The sequence below is a fragment of the Arvicanthis niloticus genome, chromosome 2, assembly GCF_011762505.2.
Source record: "Arvicanthis niloticus isolate mArvNil1 chromosome 2, mArvNil1.pat.X, whole genome shotgun sequence".
NCBI classification, from domain to species: Eukaryota; Metazoa; Chordata; class Mammalia; order Rodentia; family Muridae; genus Arvicanthis; species Arvicanthis niloticus.
The window spans coordinates 130,870,062-130,888,680 of NC_047659.1; the positions used below are offsets into that span (position 1 = coordinate 130,870,062).

The 18,619-nt window shown below is 42.5% G+C and overlaps 1 protein-coding gene across 12 annotated transcripts in view; it reads right to left on the bottom strand.

Annotated features, from left to right (window-relative positions):
* The window catches only part of Ptprt (protein tyrosine phosphatase receptor type T), a 1,076,931-nt gene that overhangs the window by 71,382 nt on the left and 986,930 nt on the right, over nucleotides 1-18,619 (bottom strand). For 8 of the 12 annotated variants that reach the window (XM_076930177.1, XM_076930174.1, XM_034495570.2 and 5 more), the window contains one exon: nucleotides 16,210-16,400. In XM_076930177.1, the coding sequence (XP_076786292.1) occupies nucleotides 16,210-16,400 (191 nt within the window). The remainder of the gene's footprint in view (nucleotides 1-16,209; nucleotides 16,401-18,619) is intronic. The other 4 variants (XM_034495571.2, XM_076930173.1, XM_076930176.1 and 1 more) reach the window with 1 other exon arrangement.

The following is an 18,619-nucleotide window of genomic DNA, read 5'->3' on the forward strand; positions in this document are numbered from 1 at the left end:
TTAGGAGCTAATCACATTCTTTTGAAACCAAAATTGCCACCTCGTTATACTCCTCTATTATCAATCTCCCGCTCTCTTTTCTTGTTCTTTCTCCTTAAAGTGTGAAGCCCTACTTTCCGCACTCCCCTCTGAGTGTAGAACTATTCCCTACTCTTCCCCAGTGTTCCTTTCCCAAGGCAGTCGCTTAATTTTTGTTCAAAAGATGTGTTTGAGGATGTCCTTGTCCCTGGAGAGCTGAGCCTTGGGTATTCACAACATCCTCAAAAGTCAGATTTGAAAAGGTCTTTTGAGAGAAAAAAAAAAAAAAAAAAACAAGATTATTGTATAACCTCAGGAAGTGAGGTCTGGAGGCAGGAAAGTAGTTGCTCGGCAACATGGGAGACTGCATTTCTCCTGCATGCACCTCCTTCCTCTGTGGGCATCTGAGGCTAGGTTCTATATCAGGTTCTAGAGATGATGGCACTAGATGCAAATGATGCTATTTCATGAACCAAGTTCACTGTCGGGAGAGGCAGATGCCATGCAGACAAAATAAGTGATTACTGTTTGTAATGTGTGCTTTGAAGGCAACGAGCAGGGTGCATAGGGAGACAGTAACCATAGATAAAGAACAATTCAAATAGAGAGGTTTGGGCAGAATTGTTTGAAAAGGTAGCATTTAAGAAGGAGAAAAGCAGACCTTGATACTGGCAAGCTGGCCTGGCACTCACAGCTGAGCCCCAGGGCTCTTCTGATGAGCATAAAAGATTTCACAGAAACCAGTGTGAGACAAGAGCTCTTCTGGATGTCCTGATGGGAAGGGACAATTGCAAGGCCTTTCTTCAGTCACATCTAAACACAGACAAAAATATGAGCATTGTTCATGACCACAAAGAAAATGGCTAACCATCGCTCAATCCCAGCTGACAGGCATGCCCACTGCCTTTCTGCCAGCTACATTCTTCTCTCAGTTAAGATGCATCAAACTGTCCAATAACACCACATCTAGCACCCAATCTGGAGCTTGCTTAAAAGCATCTCTAATTTCACTGAGCACAGCCTACATTCTTGAGCCCTCTCTGACATCCTTTTCCTGAGAAACCCAACCCTCTCCATGCTGCATAGTGATTTCTTCCAAATTGAAACACTCAAAGTCGAAAGGATGATCTTTAAGGCTCGGGAAGTAAACTTTACAAGGCTCCAGGAGTAAACATCTCACAAGTCTTAAGAAGTTTCTGAAACTTAGAGAATTCTCCAAAGTTATATAACCAGTAATGGATGCTGGAGAGAGAAGATTCTCTAACCAGCCAAGCTGGCTATAACTCCTAAGGGGAAAACTAGGAATGGAGCTTTTGTGAGTCTGAACCCTACAATGTGGGCTTCTTTTTTTTTTATGATACAGTTGCCTTTGGGTCATACATGTTCCTGTATGTAAACTTTCACTTATACTTCCATAAGCAACTTCAGTAAACTTATTGGTTCACTAAGCTAGACTTGCCATTATCATTTCTTTGGTCTGTTGTCAGTTATCTACCTAGGATTAATAAATTTGTTCATATGTCCCTAGGAAAACTCACACACAGCACCTGAACTATTCAATAATCCCAACTTCCTTAACACAGTGTTATGCTACTGCTAGTCTTTGGATGACATATTTGATCTCAAACTAAATGATAGGCATATGTCAGCCATGGCAGGAGCTAGGTGGAGTATTCCAGGCTAAGGGAAGAGCAAGTGCAAAGGCCCTGGGGTGGAATGAGCTTATAGTCAGTATTCTAGAACTTGAGGGAGGTTCTCCAGAACACAAATAACAAGAGGTATACAACCTGTGGATCAGTGGCACATAGGTGTGGCTTGATGAAGGTCCTACAGATCACAGGCAGAATGTGAGTTTTACTCAGACAATAGGAATGCTTTGGAAGGAAGCATAGCCATTGTCACATGGTGATACAAGCAGAAAGCACTTGTCACTGGAGCCTCCCCTTCACATCTGTTGACAGGCCTGATGGATTTTATGATGAAATGATTATTGGTGCCCACTCTAGGTGCTCTTCTCTTGCCTCACCTGCTAAGCCACAGCGTCAGTGGGAGGCTCAGACCACATGATCACAGACCATTCCTTCTTAGGCCCTGTCACAATGACTTAGTCCATAAGTCTGAGTGACCTGCCTCTGTTTCCTTGCTTGGTGTTTGAAGTCCCTCTTAGAAGCAAGAATTATCCCTAATGATTGCTTGGCTAGTTTTTTTCCTTCTACCAGTTGGATTAGTCCAACTAGCAGACAGGTCCCTTTATAATGCTTTTAATTCTTCTTTGGACCCAAGCCCCAAATAGTGAGACCTCAGAACACCGTTTTGGAGAGGAGCCCCCTTCCAGTCCTATGCTGAGGTGCTCCAGTCCACTTCATTTATTCACAGCCCCACTAACCCGGCGGCTTCTGTCAGCACTGAGCCCATCCTTTATTTCCCTTGGCTTGCCTGTATCCCAGGAGATAATTGGATGTGAAATGCCCCGAGGTGCAGCAAAACCAGGCCCCAGGATTGCTGATCAGCCAGTTCCTGGATGATGCTTCAGGGCACAGCCAAGAGCCTGCCTCCTTCATAACCAGTTCAGCCCATCAGGATTTCTCCCTGTTCCCACTGTTTTCTATAGAAGGAAACTTCCAGAGTCCTCACCAAGGAAGGAACCATTTTAGTGGGGGCTGTCATTCGCCTTTCTTGTCAAGAACTGCTTTGAGCATACTAACTATGCACGTGAATGGGGGAAAGGCAGAAAGGCAAGCTGACTACGGTGCCTGAATATTTTCATCGGAAGTCATTGTCATTTTCCCATCTAATACTCAATGACATTTCTGGAAGCTAAGGCAATAATACACCCTTCGTGTTAGAGGAGGGGTGGGGTAGAGTCTACAGGAGCAGGATGAGCAGTTTTGTTACTTCCTTCTTAGGGATCCGGGTACCATTGGTGCGTACACCCTTCTATGCATTGGTTAAAACACAGCATGGACATTCTCAAAATGAAAATATAAATTATTGAATATGAAAAATGAAGAAGCATGTTTCCCAGAGCTTTGTGACAATTAGTAATTACCTGAGGCAATGCGCACAACATCTGGACCAATGCCTGAGGCATAAGGTGGTTACAGACTATTTACATCCTCCTTCATACAAAGGTTGATGTTAGGGCTTTGTAGCTTTCTCTCTGTGTTTCTTACTGTGTGCCTCCCACAAAAACATCTGAGTTATTGGTATAAGAATAAAGGTGGGGACTCCTAAAAACACCTGTCTCAAGTTTTATCAAATCAAAAGGATTTGGGGGATACAGGTCTTCAGTTTTTAAAATGGAGGCATCTCTAGGAAGCTGGGGTGATTTGAATTTTAGGTAAGATATAGGCTTCAGGTAGTGGAGAATTCCGTTATCTATTGGGAGTCTAAATTCTACTCTCAGTCCATCCACAGACTCATTTAATACTTGATCTACTGAAGTCTGAGGGAGCTTATGAGATAATAGGGGCCACTATGGACAGCTGTGCAGGTGGGGGACAACACAGGAGCACTAGTTCTAAGGAAGACTGTGTTTGTGACAGTGTGGTTTTCTATATTTCGGTACTCTGAACATTCTTTGAAGGTGACAATTAAGTATTTGGAGGCAGTTACACCTTCTGTTGTTTCTCTCTGAGGTTCTGTGTGAATTAGTGGTGGCCTTGGCAAAGGCTGAACTTTTAACAAATGCTACCCAGTCTGTGGCTGAAAAGCATATGCCTTAGGGATTATAAATGTGGATGGAGAAGGCAGGAGAGGATGACTAATGATGGCTACTCAGAATGGCATCAGGAGAACAAATATTATTGCATACCATGTCACTAAATAGACAGTAATTTATGAATTCTGCTGGTGAAGCTAAGTAGGAAATCAGATTGTTGCAAAGATGCAGGTATTCATCTGTCATGGGAGCTTGGATCAAGTCAGAATGGTTGAGTGTGTATCTGTGTGTAGAGTAAAACATTCTTTAAAGGCCCAATTACAGCCTTCATGTATGAGATTCAGGCAAGGAGGATTGAGAGTTCGAAGCCAGCCTGGGTTATCCAGTGGGATCTGATCTTCAAGTTACATAAAAGGACATGGGCTAGGGAGATAGCTAAATTGGTAGGGTGCTTACTGCTCAAACAAGAGGACCCAAGTTCAACCCTCAGAACCCATGTAAAAAAAAAAAGTTGGCAATGGTAAGCTTATATTTTCAGTGCTGGGCACACAGAAACAAATGGATTTCTGGGGCTTGATGGTCTGATGATGAATGAAATTACTAAGTTCCAGACTAGTGAGAAACTCTGTCTCAAGAAAGAAGGTGGAAATACATACTGAGGAATATCACCCAAGAGGCTAACCCCTGGTTTCCATCGGCTTGCAAACACATGCACACAAACCTGCACAAAATGTGTGTACTTAGACATGCACACACATGCATGGATGCATGCACAGACAAAGACACACACACACACACACACACACACACACCCCAAAATTAAAAAACCCCACAGATTTCTTTCAGATGACAATTGTTATGACAGTGGCTTTCAAACTTTGGTAGGCATCCAGATTTCCCAAGGAAGTGGCTACTTAGGAGCCCCAGAGCTCTCAGGTTCAAAAGAACCCAGACACAGGGCTACCTGCAATGCCTGTTAGCATACCAAAGTGCCTGCTGGTCTCCAGGCTCTCCCAGCATCACAGACACCTGTTGAAGAGTCCATGCTGGCATCCTGGCTCTTCTCACCCAGCCCCTATCCTAAACTTCTCCAGCTCATGGCATTACTTCCTGCAGCTTCTCATTTCCCATATAATTCTGCCATTTCAGCTACAAGTTCTCTCTCTCTTTTTCTGTCTTCCTCTCTTGGCCCTCTCTGTCCCTCTCTCTTTCTCTCCCCCTCCCCTCTCCTGCCTCTGTTCCTCTTATGGCCTGATCCAATCTGCTGGCCATGTTCAGTTTTCTACTTTCTCTCCCTGCTCCAGACTCTTCCGGTTTCTCTGGTTTTACTTTCTCTAGTATCTACAATAAAAACTGTCCCCTCAACCATACCATGTCCCCAGTTGACAGAATAGCGCTATCTGACATCAGTGACCCTATGCCTCCGTGTTCTTTCTTAACTCTAGCTGCTTCTGACATACATTAAAGCTTGAGAACTGTTGTAGGCAGCATGGAGAAGTAGGTGCAAAGAGCAACTGCCCTGGGGGGAGACTCAGCCTCAAGAGTTAAAGGCTGGCCGGGCGGTGGTGGCGCACACCTTTAATCCCAACACTTGGGAGGAAGAGGCAGGTGGATTTCTGAGTTCGAGGCCAGCCTGGTCTACAGAGTGAGTTCCAGGACATCCAGGGCTACACAGAGAAACCCTGTCTCAAAAAACCAAAAAAAAAAAAAAAAAAAAAAAAAAAAAAAAAAAAGGGTTAAAGGCTGATGCACCACACATCATGAAGGACCGCCCACACAGGTGAAGCTCTTTCTGCATTGCTTTCTTTCTGTAAGACAGTATCTTTTTCTTGAGGCAAGCTATTCTTTTAAAAAATTATTCTTATGTTTAATTGACACATCCTAATTATGTATATCTATGGAGTATCCACTGACAGTTCAATACATCTATACAATGCATAATGATCAGATTGGGAAATTAGCATACCTGTCACCTCAGACAGATGTCATTTCTTTGTGTTGGGAATATTCAAAACCTTCAGTAGCTATTCTGAAATATACAATCAACTGTTGTCAAAACAGTCACACTACTGTAGATTTTAAAACTGCTCTTCCTTTCCAACTGTGCCCAAATACCCACAAACCATCCTTTCTCCATCCTTCTGTCCTCCAAACCCTTCCCAGGTTCTAGTAACCAATGCTCTGGTCTCTGCTTTCTTAAAACCAGAATTTTAGTTTCTACATTTAGGTGAGACCATATGCTATCTGTCTTTCTAGGCCTGACTTATTTCACTTCACATAATAGTCTCCTGTTCAGGCATATTACTGAAAATGACAGTCTCGTTTATATGGATGAATATTTCATTGAGTATGCATACCACATTTTTTTTTATCATTTATCTGCCAATGAACCCCCTAGGCTGATTCCATATCTTAGCTATTGTGAGTGAAGATGTCTGTTCTATATACTGATTTAAATTCCTTTGATGTATAACTCAATGTAGAACCATTGTATTATATGGTAGTACATTTCTAGCTATTTAAAGATCCTCTATACTGTTTTTCATAATGGCTGTGCTTATCACATGTCCACCAGCAATATATGAGTTCCCCATATTTATGCATATAAATGTTTTGCCTACATGTATGTGTATCATATCCTCAAAGGTCAGAAGAGAACATCAGATGCTCTGGAACTGGAGATTATGTGGTTGTAGGGAATTGATCTCAGGTGCTCTGCAAGATCAGTAAGTGGTGTTAACTGCCAAGATATCTCTCCACCCCCACTCTGTTTCTTGCCATTTGATAACAGTAATTCTAACTGGGGTGGGCTAATAGATCATTTTGGTTTTGATTTGCATTTTGAATATAACTATTGTTAATTGCTTATATTTTTCCAGTACTTCCTAGTACAATTAAATATTTCAAATTTGTATGTTACTTTTCAGATGCTTGAGGGGGAAAAGCATGAGTCTTTGTCCTTATTTTCAATCCCAGTGGAAAAGCTTGTACTATAGTCACCTTATCCTTCCAGCTCCAAGCTGGAAGATGTCCTCTCTGTCCATCCCCAAGCCCATTATCTCCATTAGGAGGTCATTTCTGGGCCAACAACTCTTTCCTAAACATCAGGGTTAGAAGGGATGAATTGTGGGAGACGATGATTGTAACCTTGTTTATTCTGGTAGTGAGGACAGAGTAACAGCTCAGGGGTGAGAAGTAAGTACTGTTCTTCCAGAGGACGCAAGTGCAGTTTCCAGTACTTAAGTCTCAACCATTAACTCTCAACCATTGACTACTCTAGTTCCAGAGGATCGGATGCCCTCTTCTGGCCTCCACAGGCACAGGCACAGTACACACACACACACACACACACACACACACACACACACACAGAGTCTACATAGTTTATTCCATAGTCTACTTTGTTTCAGCTTAATGTCATCTTTTGTGACACTTCTTATTTATCTTAGAAATATGTAAGAAGCCCAAATAAAGTAGTAACAATGTCCATAATAACCACCTGCCTCCTTCCTACCCTGCTTACATCCATGTGCCAAGAAAGCAGTGGTTCTCAAACTGTAGGTCACAACTCTTTTGGGGGGATCCCATATAGGATATTTATATTATAATTCATAATAGTAGCAAGATTACAGTTATTAAGTAGCAACAAAAATAATGTTACAGTTGGGGGTCACCACCGCACATTAGGAAACTTGAGGACCACTGCTCTGAAGCATTTTAACTGGAGTTAAGCTATGGAATTCTCTTCTGTGGTGAAGTCATGGGCTTTGTTAATATGGGGTCTTCATTCCTTCTGGTTAGCTATCTCCAGTGTTTGAAATAGCACAAAGCACACCATTGGTATTCAGTTTGTGCTTCTGACCAGATGAGTGATTAGAAAAGGCCATATACTATCAGACTTAAAAATCACTGCAAAAACAACCAAACATTTCACAGAAGATGGAGCTAGGATTCACTCAGGAAAGAATCTTTCTAAGATTATTCAGGTCTTGATTTTTGGTTTCAGAACTTTTCTACAGAATCCTACAGGAATCAAGCAGTCAGTTGGGAGGGTTTCTGAATCAAACAAACAAATGCTGTCAGCTATGTTATGAACATTACTATAAGTTGAATGATAAAAATAGACTAAAGAGACTGAGTTTACATCATCAACCAGCATGAGCTTTCTCCATCTTTGCCACTATATGGCTTCAATGTCTTTGGCCACTTCCAGGATCTGGCTCATTTTCTTCCTGTTTTAACCCTGCCAGGAGAGTGAGATGAACAGGTGGGAGCCTGGCTCTTCCATTTGGGTCATTATGATTTTGCAGAGTAGAAGAATGACCATGTTTCCCCATTTATGACTTGAGCATCTGCCACTAATCCCTCATGCTTGTCCCCAGAACCTCTCTCATCTATAAATCAAGGAACTGGTCCAAGGTCCCCCCCAGGAACAAGATGTCCTGTTAATCTGTTACCAGTCTAGGGTGTACTCTTTCCATCCTCAGGAAACTTCCACTGCCACGGTTATGCTCCATTAGGAGGCTGCCTGTCTGACATCACCCACAGATGACTAAGCAAGATGGCCTCTCTCCTCAAAAGCTGTGCACATGGTGCATCCAGCCAGAGCTGGAAAATGAACACATGTTTGCTCTTCATTAGACAGCTTCATATTCCACACAGCTGTTCCTTGTTCCCTTAAATAGTCTTAATGGAGCTGTGATAACCAGACACCTTCTGGTCGCCCTACTGGGCTCATTCCATTCATTACAGTGACAGGCTGTCCGGGTTGGATGTAGATTAACATGCTTCTCTTCCTTGTATCACAAAGTCACCTCTTCCTGTTCTCCCTCATCTTCCCCAAACCTGCTACCCTTTCGTTCACCTGGTTACATGGCACAGAGACAACCCTGCTCTCTAGCTAATGGCTGTTCATATTTTCGGACAGACTGTGGAGTCTTTTGTTTATTCTTAAAGAGAAAAAGTGGAATCATCTTGGCAAGGGTTAGGAGAATGAGGAAGAAGAGGCTTGTAGTTCATGACTGTATCACGGTCTTTGATTGACAGTAGCTGTGTTCTATCACATGCAGATTTGAGTGCTAGACAATAAAGCAAGCATAGTGATGGTCTGTGGACACAGATACGGCCCACACTGGAAACTCTAAGGCTTTCTTGAGGCTGGTGACTAGTCATTTTTGAAGTATATTTTAATCAACTAGAAAGCTTGTTGAACACTGATCTCTGGTCCCACCATAGTACATTTTGTTTTAATTGGTCTGAAATATGGCCAGTGCACTGGTGCTTTGAAATTTTATTTCCCAGGTAATTCTAACCTGAAGCCAAGATTAAAAAATCTCAGCAGAGAACTGGATATGCATGGCAGGTGAAGTTAATTTGCCTTAGTCCTTCTTGAGTTCTTTGAACTATGGTTAATCAACTAGATCCTGTGATAGAACAATGGGGGAAGGAGCTGCAGAGACTTCCGTGGGAAACACCTAATTAGTCTAGCCAATAGGTTCTTATTTTAACTCTCAAAATATTAGCTACAAATGGGGTATTGGATCATTCTGACTAACCTATTTGTTCTCAATGCTTAAGGACAGAAATGAAACCCAGAGGCAAGGAATGGCTTGCTGTTGGTCACCTACATATTTATGAAAATGGTAGAATATGAATCCAGGCATTTGACTCACAGTGAAGGACAATTTATGGATTACTTCAAGAAGTAGAACTTAAAGGATGGATATTGAGAGACTCATGTTCCCACATCAAAGAGAACAAGTTGACTTTATAGCTTTACATTCAGTGTGTGTGTGTGTGTGTGTGAAAGAGAGAGAGAGAGAGAAAGACAGAAAGATGAGAGAGGGAGAGGGAGCGGGAAAGGGAGGGGGAGAGGGGGAGAGGGGGAGGGGGGAGAGGGGGAGGGGGGAGATGGGTAGAGGGGGAGACGGGGAGAGGGGGAGAGGGGGAGAGGGGGAGACGGGGAGGGGGAAGAGGGGGAGAGGGGGAGAGGGGGAGAGAGGAGAGGGGGAGAGGGGGAGAGGGGGAGAGGGGGAGAGAGGAGAGGGGGAGAGGGAGGGAGGGAGAGGGAGGGAGGGGGAGGGAGGGAGGGAGGGGGAGGGAGAGGGAGAGGGAGAGGGAGAGGGAGAGGGAGAGAGAGAGAGAGAGAGAGAGAGAGAGAGAGAGAGAGAGAGAGAGAGAGAAAGAGAGATGGGTTCTGGATCCAGCCTCCAGGTTTGGGCCATGAAGTCCCATCTTTCTAAAGAATGATTGCCCTGGTTCCTTACTTGTCTCTAGTAACTCTTCTTTGATAGAAAATTTCAAGTAAAAATCTACTTTAAAAATTTCTGCTTCCTCTATAGTTCCCATGACCCCTGAAATAAAATCCAAATTTCTTAGTGTGTGAACTATTAACCCATTCCTGGACATGTAGTTGCTACAACTCCAGGCCCAACTCCCATTGTGTGCCCGCCTATGTTTTATATGTTAACTTACTTATGGTACCTCTCATTCAAGTCACTTTCTACTTGCACATGACATCACTTGTTGATCTCTCTCTCTAGAACTGTTGGGGGCCGACTTTTAGCAGAAAGCGGCTATCAGCTTTGCAGCCATCTTGAGCCATATACCCTGACATGAGACTTGGATTACAATAGCCTACAACAACTGAGCACACTCCGATAATCTTGGTTTAGATACCTTGGGTGTGTGAGATTAAAGGTGTGTAACTTAGAAGTGTAGAGATAAGAGTTAGAGACAAGATCTAAGGGCATGATTATAGGTGTGACTTAGAGGCATGGCTTAGAAATGAGACATATAAAAGGCAGAGACAGAACAGATCAGAGAATCAGACATTAGGGAGACACAGAAAAGAGAGACACTTCAGAGAGTACAACTTGGAGTACAACTTGGAGTAGGGATTAGGCATTAGGTAGCAGGCACTTGGAAGAGAACTTGGAAGAAGTAACTTGGAACTTGGAGGCACTAGGGACTAGGAACTAGGAATGAGGAACTCAAGACTTGGGACATGGACTAGGAAGAGAGACTGAAGAATAAACAGGACTGAAACGCAGTCTGTCTGGTCTCCATTCTTCGCATTTGTCCTCACTCTCTCTCTTGCTGAACCCCGACCCGCGGAGCGGCAGCTTAGACCGGGATACAGTGGCCACCAAACTCGGGGCAGCCCAGGCCTCAACATTTTGCTCGGGCCGCAACATTTTTGGCGCCTGAACAGGGACTAGTGCCGTTCACAACATTTTAGAACATTCCTCTATGTTTTCACTTACTATTCTTATGTCTTTACATTTGGCTGAGACTTGTGTACTTATGAAAATCACTAACAAATGTATTGTCAGGCTAGTCTGAATATGCCCTCTCTACATGGGTCACTATAATTTGGATGTTCTTTTATTATAACAGTTTGTCCACATAATGCATATTGCAATTAAAATTCTTGGTCCATAAGGCTGTCTTTATCATAACGTCAGGTTTAATAGATACGGTCATGGTTACTACATCTCCTTTGTCCCCACAGCCATATCCAGTGAATAGCCTATGGAAAGTACTCTCTGTCTTCCTAACGTGGGACAGTTAAAATGCTGAGTCCAACGTTCTTGTCTCTGTTGACAAATTTTAGGACCTCATCTGGAATTATGACTTTACGATTACCAATGTTTTCTTTACAGCCTAGGCTTCTTTCTCAAGATAAAATTCATATGGCTACTGCTTTTTTAGAGACTGTAAACTGAGTTCAATTTGCTCCAGACTGGACTTCCCTGAACTTTCGCATCACTGTTTGTGGCAACTCTATCTTTCTGGCGGTTCACATAAGAGCTTCAGAGTCATTCTTGATTCCTTTCCTTTGCGTAGACACTATATATTAAGAAATCTTGTTGGCTCTATCTTTATGACATATTCAGAATCCAACAATTTCTTATGGACTCCTCTGCTGGCCCTGGCCAGAGTCACCATTGTTTCATCTGGGTTACTACATCACTGGCCTTAACTTGCCTCCCCAGGTCCCATTCTCAAAACAGTAACTAGAATGAGTTTTTAACCATAAAATCAGACTATTGGCATTTGTAGCTCTCAAAACTCTGTAGTAAGTTTTTGGCTCATTCAGTGTAAAAGCCAAACTCTTTATCCTGGCCTGTGATGTATGAAAGTACCAGGTCCCTCTTTGTTTCTCCAATCTGATTATTTCATTCTTAGAACATGTTCACCATACATTGATCAGCTTTCTTCTCTTTGCACATGCCAGTATATTATCATCTTGCTATGGAAATTCCTCCTTCCTAATCTATCCTTCCTAAGAACTATCCTTTTACTTTAATTGATATTGGACCTGCCTGCATATCTCAGCCTGGATTATTCTATTCTTGTCCTTGTCCCACTTTCTCTTTGTCTAGAAGACCACATCACCCTGAAATCATGCTATCTACTATCTTATGTGCTCTTCTAGAGCTGGCTTCTTCTATGAAGAAGTAGAGTCAAATTTCCCTCCACACTAGAAGGAACATTTCTTTGCTCATATCCAATGCAATGTGACATCAAAGTCTAGGCCACCAATGTTATGCAATTTTTACCTTGTTAAATAGGAGGCTTACCTTTGGAGCTAGAGCCACCATATAAAAAAGTCTAACTGTTTGGAAGTTACCATTCTGCCAGGAATCCTAGGCTACTCAGGAGGTTGCTTAAAGGCATTCCAATGAAAAACCACCAGTGAGACCTCAGATGATGTGTACGTCTGTTATTAGACATCAGAATTAAGACAATGTAGATTATTTCAGCCCCTAGCCCTGGAGCTTTGCATTACAGAGAAGCGATCACTGTACCTCTTGTTCATTGTTCAAATTCCAAGCCAATTATTGCAATAAATCAATCGTTTTCTGTTGGTCATATTTGAGGTAGTTTGTAACACAGTAAATGGCGAATTATTTATTTTTTAAGCCTGTGTTTATTTTGTATTTCCCTTGCTAGAATACATGCTTCATGAGGGTGTGGGTTTGTTTCACTGACTATTGTATCCCAAATGCCTAGAGTACTCCTGGGTAAGAGTAAATACTCAACAAATATTTACTGAACGAATTTGGGAGTGACTGTGCAGCTGCGCTGGTTTTTAGAAGGCACAGCTTGCTAAAGTGGATGGTCTCTTAGATGTCAACTTGTCAAATCCATACATTGGTATGAAAAAAAAAATAAAAGCAGAGAAGAATGGGAAGGTGACAGGCAAGGACATCACACAGCAGCCGTGTGACAGCAAAGCTGGAGGCTCAGAGTTTTATGTCTATGCTGAGTCTTGAAGCGGAGTTGTAATTCATGTTCAAGATGAAGATTCTAGAAATCATAGGAGCCTTATGATAAAAGAAAATCACAGTCACTTTCTAACAAGCTTGACTAGCACACCCTACAAAGTAAGATATTTCAATTAATAGTCTTCTAATTAGCTCCTGGTTAATCATACAATGCTATTAACCAGAAGCAAGGCACACTAGCTGGCCTATTAATAACAATTTGAATTAATTGAGGGCGAGGCTAGCCTCCTTAGAGAGATTTATGGTTGAGGCCCAAATGCTGGAATAACATATATTCTTCACTAAAAAATAAGTTTCTTTCCATGCTAGAAAGTTTGGGAGATGCTGACAGATATAAAGAATAATTTAAAACCAACCCAACCCAACCCAACCCAACCAACCAACCAAATAACAACTAGCATACAGGGACAGATGCGTTAGAAGAAATATACTGGTAGGAAATGTACCAAAATGGTCAATTGCATCTGTATTTCTCTTCTTGAATTTTAGATTTAAAGTTCACAGAATAGGTAGTTTAGGCTTTGGCCATATATGAATCTTTCTGAAAAAGAACATAGTTTTCTTGATGCTATTTGTAATGTTAAGACAAATTATAATGATTAAGGGCTCATCCAACTACAAAAACATTGGGCATGCCTTTATAAGCAATACATCATTTCTTGAGTTATTTGCTTCACATACAGATCTGTGTCCATGCATAGGCGTACATACAATGCTCAGGACCATTCTTACTTTTAAGAAATAAGACTCAGATGTGCTGAGAGCATTATTTGTAACTCTTGTTCCAATATTCCTCCAAAATTGGTAGTCTTGTAACTATCCTGGCAGGAGAAAAGATATTTGAAAGAAAGATTTTTACTGTCCCTTTTGCTATTAGACTCCTGAAATGATGGGTCCCAATGAATCCCAGGCTGGGGGTGGGGGAAGGGGAAGGCCAAATCACCCTTGGTACCAACTGCAGGAGAAGCTTGCCTCTGGGAAGACATATCAGAACACACTATGCTGGCAACTTAAATGAACATAGGCATACCTCCTGGCTTTTGTTTCATCGTTTCTATTAAAAGGTAACAACGGTTTGGAAAAGGTCTTAAGCAAGAGTCCTTTTCTCCTTGGTTTACAAAACCTGTGAACAAATCCATTTTCTATTATCAATTTGTGTCCTGATATTTTTAAAAAGAAGCAATGGGTTTTTGAATCTCAGAGGCTCATGTAATAGACTGAATTTACACACAAAAATGGTATTTGACTGAGACTGTATTTGAAATGAACTGCTGGTTTCCTTGAGCTGGTAATTACATCCACTGGTGTGAATGTCTGTGTTCTCAAAGTATTACAAACATGGTCCCCTCCACTGCTTTACACTCCTGCCAAGTTTTAAGAGCATATAGGTCTTAGGAGCCCCTTAGGCACATGTGTTAACTAATGAAGACTTTGAAAACTGAGATAGCAAAATGATTTGCCAAAATCACACAGCTATCTGGACCACAAGTTTGGCATGATTTCATGTTCACTCATGATATCAGTAATAGTACTCAGTAAGCCTGTCTAGAAATATAGTCTGAGGGATAAACTTAGTCTGAGGTGGTATGAGCTAAGGAGCCTTTACTGCATAAAGTGGAACTGAACAAAACGTATCTGGGTCATTACTATAAGTGAAAAGAAGAAAAAGAAGAAGGAGAAGGAGAAGGAGAAGGAGAAGGAGAAGGAGAAGGAGAAGGAGAAGGAGAAGGAGAAGGAGAAGGAGAAGAACAGAGAGGGGGAGGGGGGAGGGAGAGGGAGAGAGAGAGAGAGAGAGAGAGAGAGAGAGAGAGAGAGAGAGAGACAGAGACAGAGAGACAGAGAGAGACAGAGAGAGGAGGCAGGGGATGATGAGGAAGGGAAACCCAGTGGGTACCATTTAATACAGGGCACATAGAAGATGCTGAAGAGGTGTTTGGGGGAAAAGAAGTCAGGGAGAGAGAAAGGAAAAGGAAACAAAGGAAGTTGCTGCAGCTGGACTCCACTGTCACTAAGAGAACAGCCAATTTTGAGGATGGGATGGGGAAGAGAGAGTGAGCTGCTCTTTGCTGGAGGAAAACATCTTAATGGATTTTTCCTTTGTACTTTTCTTCTGTAAAGGTGAGATCTAGCAGGTAAGATTTGAAACAAAAGGAGTCAGACAAAGACAGCAGGAAGAGAAGTTGTTTTGTATAATAAAGCAAAGAAAATGTGGAGTCACGCTGCAGGTGTGCTTAGAGACACCAAAGAAGACTCAGGATGCAGGAGAAGATAATTATTAGACCTTAAAGGGCCTGCATGGTGAGGAATCTATACCATAATAATGTGGGACTAGGGCGCTTCCCATATTTTGCTGCTATTGTCAGTCACTACTCTCCACCCCCAGTGCCCACAATGCACACTCCAAACTCCTGAAATAACCACAACATGCATTCTTCATATCTTTTATACTAGAGATGCTGGGAGTGAGGGGGTTGTGGGAGGAAAGGGATGACCAATGCAGGAGGAATGTGGGTGTATAGAGAGAGGCCACAGCAGTTACTGCATTGTATAGCCTTGGTGGAGCACAGTGAGAACACACAGAAGCATGAACACCAGGCAACAAGCAGGAAGCAGCAGGCATGCCAGACACTGGCAGGGAGATGTGCTGGCTTTTCTACAACATGTGGGAAGAGGGCTATCTTCAATGTGAAGAAAGGTTTGACTCTAACATGTGGGGTTTGGAGCATGATAATTAAATTTAATGTTTAGGTCCTAGTTAAAATGCAAATTCTGAGAGAAATGTACCAAAAATGGCCAATTGCATCAGTACTTCTCTTCTTGAATTTTAGATTTAAAGTTCACAGAATAGGTAGTTTAGGCTTTGGCCATATATGCCAAACTTTCTGCTAAAGTACATAGTTTTCTTGATGCTATTTGAAACTTCAAGACAAATTATAATGACCTAGGGCTCATCCAACTACAATAACATTGGGCATGCCTTTATACACAACACACTTCGTCCTGAGGTATTTGCTCCACATACCGATCTGTGTCCATGTGCATCAGCATACATATAATAATAATTATTAAATTTAATGTCTGGGTCCTAGTTAAAATGTAAGTTCTGAGTAAGTGGGCCGGGTGGGGCATTTTCACCGTGCTCCTAGGAATTGTTGCTCATGGTCAAAGGCAAGACTTCAGTTCTCCAAGTGTACCTCAGGAGCTATTGGGGAATCCTCCCACATGCTAACCTCTTACCTCATATTCCTCCTTGAACCCGTAGCCCTGGCCTCTCTTCATCTGGGTGATGTGTTGAAGCAGGTCTGCCACCCGGATCGCAGGCTGGAATTGGTCCCGGGGGTAGCTCATCTCTACAGGGTCGCATGTCCGGTAGGGGTGAGTCTGAATGGTGAGGGTGGGCTGAGACAGCTCCCCACGGCTGCCATCTGCTTCAAAGAAAAGAAGCAGGACAAACTATCACTTCGGGAGTTTCATACTTTGTACCCCACCCCCAGCCCCAATGAGGCCCCAGGAGGGCAGAGGACACTGTGCACCCCACTGTTCAGAAAAGTATAGAAAGACAAACGACACTGCTTCCCTGACTTGGCCCTGTGCACAGATTTGAATGGTGAAATTACAAACCAGAGTTTGCAAAGACCTTTGAGTCATTTCAGCTTCAAGGGCTCATTATTGATTGCGTGAAGACAAAGTGACAGTTTAGTGACTATCCCTTGCCAGTCAATATCAGCCAATCCCAGAACCAGTAAGAAGCTAGGCTAAGTCTTGGGAGAACCTTCTTGTTTGGGGAAACTGTAGGTGTGGATATAGTCTTAGTTTCTTGTCTGCAAATGAGGATAGTCTTAGGTGCCTGGCCAGAAGAGCCACCTGACTGCTTCTGGGCCTGTGTATATATGATCTGATTTCTCTCTTAGTGTGTTTCCTTTGGGTTGTACACTGGGTGGAAGAAGTATAGCTAGTCTTGTACTCCCAGTAGGTAGCAGGCATTCTAATCCTCCAGGCCCTCTCTGCAGCAATGGGCTCTGTAACAGACGCTACCTTCTTTCTACCATCTATATGTTCCCTTACTACCATTGACCCTGAAGTGCCCTGATCCCAATTTGTAGACTTCTCTAAACTTCTTCCTTCACTCTCACCAGCTATAACTCTCACGGGCCTCCCATCCGACACCCCTTGATATAGCAATGGGGTTTTCCCTCAGTTGATAGTCTCCACTGAGCATGCACAAAGCCCTGAATTTGGCCCCTGGCACTATATATATATATATATTATGTGCTTAATATTCTAGATATCCAAAATGGGGAAACAGTAGAATAAGAAGTTCAGCCACCCCAAACTAAATAGCAAGTTTGAAGCCAGCTTTCATGATATGAGACCCTTCCTATCTTAAAAAAAAAAAAGTTAGATTTTTTTTTTCCCCTAACAAAAAATCTCTCTACACATTGAGCTCATTCAGATACCTTCTGTTGTTTGGTCGCTCTGGAAACCATTTCTCTTTCCCAGAACCATCTATGCTTGGCATGTTTATATCCTCCCCAATACTCTGACAGTCTGTGCCCTGGGGCCATTCTGTTTGTACCATGTAAGAGATAAGGCCTTCCAGATGTGACAGATGATGGGTATATCCAGATGTTTTCAGACATCGAGACTCCCATGCAGACATCCATGAAGCCTGTGTTATATTCATTCCCTGAGAGACTTAGTGTATATTCCAGTTTTTTCTGCAACTTGTCTTTTTAAAAGCCATGTCCCCTTCAGCTTGTTTGTCTCCCCTGTTACAATAATCCATCAAACAGACTCTGTGGGAAAACACAACCTGCTTCTATGTGATGACATCAAAATCAGTTCCTCACAGGATAGGATACTGGAGAGATGTTTCTGGCCTACAGGGTGACCAACTGAGCACACTTGCCTACCTTCTCTTTGGTTTGGCTTTAGTATTCAGAGTATATTGTTCAGGGAAATCCCTCAGTTCTGGAGAATGCAAGTCTTAGTCACTCCCATGTGTCATCTGTGTCATGGATGAGTCAGAGACACACATTCTTCACTTTCCATCCTTTTGTCTGACCACACCTGTTATCATCTCCATGGGAGAACAAGTTAATGAATTTGATGAGCCTGTGCTTGAGACACTGATTGGGTCATACCTCATTAGTAGATGAAGTACCTGCATGTCCCCCATGGTTTCAGCATATCCTGTTTTAGTGCAATGAGTAGATAAGACAGAGCTGGCCTTTGGGAATTAGCCCTCTCATCCAACAGAAATATAATGAGAATACAAGTTCACATGCAGGGGAGAAAGTCCAAAGTGAGATGCTAAAAAATTAAAAAAGATCTTTCTGGCTGCACTGAGAATAATACCCCCTACTTTCCCACCCTTGGCTTGGTAATAAGTTGATACATCTTTACTAGCATTGATTGAATGTAATTCCTGACACATATTGGGGTTGAGTCCCTGCTCTGTCATACCCTTGTAATTGTGAGTTAGATTTATGAGAGCTAACTCTGCACCAAGAATTTTCTTTAGACAGATGCAATGAGAAAGAAATGCAGTCCACACCCAAGACTTGAGGGTCTAGAAGGGAAAATAGGTAAGAGTCCGCTGACGCTTAGAGTCTGAGAGATGATGGTACGTTTAGGTAAAGGCAGA